This window comes from Neocloeon triangulifer, unplaced genomic scaffold (assembly GCF_031216515.1).
Source record: "Neocloeon triangulifer isolate White Clay Creek 2 clone unplaced genomic scaffold, ASM3121651v1 ptg000008l, whole genome shotgun sequence".
NCBI classification, from domain to species: Eukaryota; Metazoa; Arthropoda; class Insecta; order Ephemeroptera; family Baetidae; genus Neocloeon; species Neocloeon triangulifer.
This window is the reverse complement of record NW_026775550.1, coordinates 523,015-530,158: the sequence shown is the minus strand read 5'-3', so window position 1 is coordinate 530,158 and position 7,144 is coordinate 523,015. Positions and strand designations below refer to the sequence as shown.

The 7,144-nt window shown below is 35.5% G+C and overlaps 1 protein-coding gene across 1 annotated transcript; it reads right to left on the bottom strand.

Moving 5' to 3' along the window:
• Positions 1-726: 726 nt before the first annotated feature.
• LOC132194581 (piwi-like protein Ago3) lies at positions 727-5,644 on the bottom strand. Its single transcript, XM_059615949.1, has 17 exons — positions 5,256-5,644; positions 4,833-5,019; positions 4,638-4,783; positions 4,469-4,585; positions 4,210-4,411; positions 3,930-4,129; positions 3,765-3,878; positions 3,439-3,709; positions 3,211-3,376; positions 2,973-3,151; positions 2,700-2,894; positions 2,541-2,636; positions 2,339-2,455; positions 2,093-2,281; positions 1,845-2,036; positions 1,547-1,789; positions 727-1,487 (listed from the first exon to the last, which is right to left on the bottom strand). Exons 2-17 carry the CDS (start codon positions 4,998-5,000, stop codon positions 1,401-1,403), a joined length of 2,682 nt encoding a protein of 893 aa, XP_059471932.1. The 5' UTR covers positions 5,001-5,019; positions 5,256-5,644; the 3' UTR covers positions 727-1,400.
• Positions 5,645-7,144: the final 1,500 nt, after the last annotated feature.

The following is a 7,144-nucleotide window of genomic DNA, read 5'->3' as shown; positions in this document are numbered from 1 at the left end:
GCCGAGTGTTGACTGCGCCTCGCACGGAAGTTGACGTAATAAGCCGAACGATTATGGCGAGAAAAATTTTATCGTCTAATCACAGGTAGCGCTATACGCAGTGTCGCGCGCATTAATTCTTTTTCGCTACATTTATGCCATTTATACTTATTTTAGTTATTTTTTTTCTGTGTGTCCTGCTCTTTCCTCATAGTTTGATAGTTTGACGAACCTCACTTTTAATTTCCTCAAAGAATTAATTACCATTAATTACAAAAAAAGATAGCAAAATATTAAGACAGTTATAAAAAAATTACGTTATTGTAATTGATGTGCACAGGTTACATTATATCATAAAAAATTTGAGTGTACAAATTTAATTTAAATTTGTTCAACTGTTACATTTTTAAGTCGAATTAAAATAATCCTCACAAAATAGTATTCCCATTTTGTCTTCCTTTTTTGGAATCATGTTTTTTTTAAAAAATATGAATTATAGAGTTTTTTAGAGTAAAAATTTTTGCATTATATTATTTATATTGAATTTTCTTTTGTAACAAATATCATTTCTGTCTCGCATGCAGAATTCAATCAAAAATACCTTACATAACCTATTTATACACCTAAAATATATTCAAAATTACATTTACAGTTAAAAATTAAAAATCCGCATTTAAAAATTTTTGATATATTTTTATTAATATTACTAAGTTATTGATTTGTTTAGTGTACAAATGCTGACAACATTACACAAATTATTTACAAAAAAAATCAAGAAGTCCTGCCAAACTTGGTGTACGGTGACACCAGGTGACACACAACTATCAAGTGCCCATACACATGATACACATGGCCCTGCTAAAATATTGTATTTTGATATACTAAAAAATATAGCCCAGCAAAGCAAGGCTGTTTTTGTGAGCTAATTAACTAATTTTATGTATTTCCTGTTAACATCTTTATTACATCTTTAAAAATTTTAAGAGCCTGAAATATTAATTGCGTCTAAAAATGAAAAGGCAAAAGGCACTAAAAATTGTTTTTTCGTTCTGAAAAGAGGATAGTTTCAATTCAGTTTGACAATGATAATAAAATAAATTGAATCAAGTTACATAGACAAAGAAACAAGTTGCTGTTTTGTTTTAAGAAAATGAGACAGGAACAAATGGACCAGTTCTTTAGTTTCTTGTTACATATGTAGTCTTATTATTTTCAAATACTTGCACTTATTTTCACAATCAGATCATAAAAATTAAACTTGAAAATGTTCACAATTCAAATTGGAACGGGGTATCCAGATTAAAAGCATTAAAATTGTCACCACAATAAGCATTCTTGCAAAGTGTCAATTTGAACAAATCCAAAGCAGCTTTCCAGCTTTTTTATTAAAAAATAAAAATGAAGAAACTCACATCAGGTTTTTACAGGAAGAAGAGGCGCTCATCCAGTTTGGTGTGATGTTCTCTCTTTGTGTGCATGCACACCAAAGTGGCCAGTTTGTTTGCATACTAGAAAGAGAAATAAAAGTTTGCAACTTGATTTCTTTCAGATATGCGCGCACTAATACCTGACATGGTGCTGGGACCCTGACCGTGCCTGGCCAATTGTAATACATGTGGCACAATTTGTACGAGAAGCGCTGCACGTGGTCGGGGCTGATGCTGGAGTTGTCGTAGAGCACAATATAATGGGAAGGGCTCACAGTGCCTTGGCGCACGTTTTGCGAGACGAGGAAGAAGTCGTACTTGTACCTCTCGTTGATCGTGTGGTCAACAATGGTTCCTGGAGGAGGGTTGTCCAAGTTGTTCCCCTAAAGCATTAAAAAATTAAAAATTTTATTCAAACAAATAATTTTTAATTTTTACTTTCACAGCAAAGAGACGAGTGCTTGGTTTTTTCTGGACAACGATGAAAGACAGCTTTGGGCTGTACTCAGAGGACAGTTTTTGGAAAGAATCCTTGATTTGCTGAACTTCCCATTCCAGAGCGTTGTACATCATCCCAGCGCCGAGCCCATCACGGTAAACAAAAATTCTGTCAGGGAGTGCGCCATTGGCCTAAAGGTTTAAAAAAAATAGCTTTGTACTGGTTATATTTTAACTAATATACTTACAGCATGATAGCGCTGGAGAGCTTTGATGAAGTTTGGCTGGAGTGCATTGCTCATGGTCTGAGTTGAATTTTGGATTGCTACTTTACTGAACCAGTGGGTCAGGGCTGGGTTCAAAGAGCTGACAAACCCAGTCACACTAGGCTGGCCTTTCTGATTGGCGACATCAATACCAACAACCATACAGCCTTTCTAAAGAAGTATGACCAGATTTTTATGAAAACATTTGATTAAATAATTATCTCTCACATAGGGGTTTTTGATGCTCCAAAGAGAGCCTCCAATTTTGCAGTTAATCTGAAGAGCAATTTTCTGGACGATTGAGCGGACTCTGTCTGGTCTTGAAAGGGTTCTGCTAATTACCACCTGTTTTGACAGTAAAAAAAATATATAAAAAATAATTTTTTTTTTTTTAAATATTTTTTTAGTTAGAAATTTAGAATTGTTAAACCTGAGAAGCAATTGGTAACTCTGAGCAGCAAATTTTTTTGACGGCAGCATATCTGTCGTCTCTGGTGGACGGAAACATAATCAGAACGAGCTGCAACTAAAGTATAGACAAGGTAATTATTATATTAATTCACATTGAAACATTTTTTTTATAAAGTACCTCTGTGTCTCCATCAATGACATCTCTCAGCGCCTCAACATAGGTAGTAGTCCTGTCGTCAGGCAAAGGAACGAGATCTGGGCTCTCAATTTTGCAGCCCATTTGTGGACCCATTTTCAGCATATTGATGATCAAGTCCCTCACACACCTCTCGTCTCGAGGACAATGAAGCACAATCCAGTTCTTCAAGTCTACCTTTAATTTTGACAAATTAAATTAATGTACTGATCACATCTATATGGTAATAAAAATTGGATATTGTATTCTACTTACTGCTTCAAAAGCCCTTCCCCTGGACAACTGATTCCCCCAGTCTGCAGCTGGGCCACTGTCAATCTCAGCGTCTCCAAGAATAATTCTTTCCCTATCGACAACTCGGCCCTGAAGCTCAACTGTTTTCGAGTCCAGCTCAAGGCCCCAGCTAGCAAGCATTGCAGCTGCATTGGCATTGCCTTTAAATGGAGTTGAAATATACTGAGGATAATTTTTATTTCTTCAGTTTTCTTTTTACCTCTCACTGAATTAACAAACTGGCGCAGAGCATAGTGCCGCTGGTTCGGCGTCACTCTTGTGTAAACTGCAATATCTTTCATGATTTTAAAGTCATTTCTCATCTCGTCAGTCAGTCCTGTCATGAAGCAAAGTTCTGGTACCAGGACAACAATTTGTTCCAATGTCTTAATAAATTATATGTTTTTATTTGAGTAATCAATTTATAACATGAAATTATTTATCAAACCTCCATCCCTTTCTGCTTCTTTTTAATTCTGCTCATCAGCATGGGCTGGCTCAAATCTTTGATTTCCAAATTGTAATGCTTGAGATAATATTCCTTGAAGGAGATTGACCCTCCGTTGTATCGGTCAAAGGTGCAGGTAGGGTTGAGAGAGAAATCAATGTCGTCAATTCTGTAGAGGCGGTTGTTGTATCTGGTCAGGACGCAAGCTCCCAAAAGCATATTTTTCATTTCAGTTTGAAATCTTTCTCGAGCTTTCATGGAAACTTCATACCTTTAAATAAAATTGGAAAAAATAATATAAATTGATTTAATTTAAAAAATCTTACATGAGTTCCAATACAGTCTGGGTGCGCAGAACCCTACTAGATGTGTCGCAACAAAGCAAAAGCCCACCTTCATATTCGTCAATGGCAGTCACATATCCAGGCCAAACCTCCAGCCTTTTTAACAAATGATTTTTTTTAAATTTGTATAAAATTTTGTATACATACTTGTGTTGAGGAATCAATTTGGCTCCCCTCGGATCAAAGAAGTGTCGGCCGAGGCGCGCCAACTTCAGCTCAGTCATGATTCTTTTCAGCAGAACATTGTAAAGCTGGATGCAATCTCTCATGGCTTGTTTCTTTCTAAGGACGATTTTCACATTCACATCTGATCCATCAAAGGGGTGCTGAAGATCAAAGGAGTTGGCCTAAAAGTTGCATATATGATTAATTATTGTAAAATAGGCAATAAAATTGAAAATAACAAAATTTCTCAATAAATAATAACCTCTTGCTCAAAGGGAAAGGGCAGGTACAACATAACACCGTCAAACGTTTTAGTTGTGCCAATAAAGTCCTTCAACTGCTTCAGAAGCTCAAATCGAACATAAAGAGCATCGACTTGAGGCTCAAACTGGACTTCGTATTCGTAAACCCCTTTGAAATCTTGGATCAAATTCAAGTGAATGTAATTGGTGCACAAGTCAATGCTGCAAAATGTCATATTAAAAGAGTGATTAACGTAATTAATGAAAATATTAGCACACCTTTGACCGTGCACTCCATGCTTTAGGATGGGTTCCTGTTGAGGGAGGCTCTCGATTTTTTCAAGGGACAGTTTCCCCATCAAGTTTTCGATGGGCTGTTGAGCGGTCTGCAGAGACCTAAAATATTTTCTTGTATAAAAATTTAATTCCAATAATGAGAAATTTATACCTTGTGCCAATTTTAGCTTCTTGCCGTAGTTGAGATTCGACAATTCCTCGACCTCTTCCGAGCAAAGAGGAAGGACGAGTATCATGATCGGGAGCTGCAACTTCAATGACTTTCCTTGTGTCATCACCGGCACAGGAGGCTGCGTCCTATTTGCATAATTTTCAAAATAGATCGAGCTGAATTTTTACAACTTACGATGCTGGATGAGCCGAGAGTGGAATAGAACCCATCTGAACCATAGCCACTCGAGTATTTCTGGTCTGGACCACTGCCACTGGCCACTCCAGTTGGATTGGGCAAATTGGTTTGTCCAAATTGTCCACGGCCTCTGCCTCTCTGGACATCTCGGTGGTATGGATCCATTTTTGGAGATTTAACTGATCTGTTCGACAAGGATAAAGGATGAATTAACTTAAATTTTGTCATGCGAATTTTCGAAATTATGAAAGACATGTACATAAAACGAAGAGTGTTGCATTGATCTTTTTCTTCAAAACTTTTAAGCAGCTTAAAACCCATTTTTGGAATTTACATTATGCAGACATAACTGTTGCTCGATTATGTAAAAACATGGGGTGTGTAAATTTATGAAAATTAATTAGCAATAGACATTCCTACCTTTTGATCAGTCTAGGTCCTCAACGAAATCCTCACGGTCGTCCAACAAAACGTTCTTCAAGAAGAACGGAATGAAAACGAACACTAGTAACACGAAAAATGTCTGCAAAAAAAGCAAAATGACACGGTCGTTTACAGAATTCTCTGCCATGGACCGGCGAGGACAAGAACGCGCGGGTTGAAGCAAAACGAATTTCAGAATTATTCGCGAGCACTTTTCTTGCAAGGGAAATTAATTTTTCACGAGAAAAATCAAGTTTAAAATGGTGAACTGCCCAGCTTACGCTTACCTGCAAGCAAAGCAAAATAATTAAGCAATGAATGTTCTCTGAGATTTTGTGAGTTCCTCTTGCACTTGCGCATATAGTTCTGCAAGGCAAGGAAAAAGAATTTCATCTCTGGGCCAATCGGAAATCAGATCAGAAACAAGAAAATTCCTATTATGAACATGTATCACAGCTCATGACTTCGTTTGCCTGTGCAGCAAATTGCATAACAAAGCGAATTATTTTTAAAGATACTTCTTCTTATATTATGAAATTATGATGCGGGTGTGATGATAAAATTGCCCTTTCTGAATTTTTTTATTTAAAATTTATCATCATCAATTTTTCTCCTTAATCTCTGCTGAAGAGTAGCAAAGACATATGATACACGCATAATTGATTTTTTATTGTTATTTGTTAATTATTTATTTAGCATAAACCGTTGGTGCAATTATTAAACTTCAGAATTTATTTGAATGTATTATTATTCTGCATTTAAAATTCATGTAATTAATTTTAATTGGAAAGATATGAGTGTTTGAACTTTGAATAATTAAAAATATTAGCGTTTTAGTTTCGACCATTAAAAAATTTCAGTGTGATAAAGTGGGGTCTTAGTCCAGCAGTGAAATTTTATTTTCACTGTTGTTTTATCCAATCCAAATCGGTTCCATTTATTCTCATTATTCCACAAATAATGAAAAATTGATAACGTTGCTGGCCCCCATTTGATTATGATTATGATGATCCGTGATGATCATTTATTTTAGTTATTATTCATACAGTAAGTCATTATTGCTTCTTGATCTAAAAGCATTTTTTAATTTCTGCTTTATTTCTTTATTTTTTAAAATTCAACATTCCAACGGACATTGACTATTAACTAGTCTTTTAATTTTAATTATTGTTTAAAAAAATGCATTTTTACGGACATGGCTGCAACCGTCCTTATACGGACGCAGAGCGGAATGCATAACTAGCACGGCTGAATTGAGTTTTAATGTAAAATAATGCTGCTTTTCTGTACACTTGTATTATACAGTAAAGACATGAAATAAAATTGTAAGGTATTCAAACAAATTTAATAAAAATAATAAATATTTGATTATTATAGCAGAAATTTGCTCAAAAAAGTGATAAAACACTATTGAAATTTTGTTCCAGCTATATTATATATTATAGTATATAACTGAATTAAAATGACTATATTAGTGCGAAATCGTTTTGTTAATCATAGCGGAATTGTAATTTTTTTAACCTGCTTATTTGGAGCAGAAATATTTTCCTCGTCATTTTAGAATTTCAGATTATATATTGCTGTCGTCGTACTGCAGGTTAGATGGCTTCTTTTATGGTTGTTGGGACCTACTATATTTTTAGATTAATCGACAGGACTAGCATTCGACCAATTACATAAATTTGAATTTACACAAAGCGCAGCATCGAAATGACAGGCGAGGTGACAACCCACGAGGCAAAAACAAAATATTGGTTTCTCTCACACAAAGTGCGACCTACTTGCATAATGACCTGAAAGTTCTTCCTCTGCAGAGCGCGCCGCTAAAACACTATACTCCGTACACAACACACTCTGCATCCGATCATTATAGTCGCCTTCGCTCT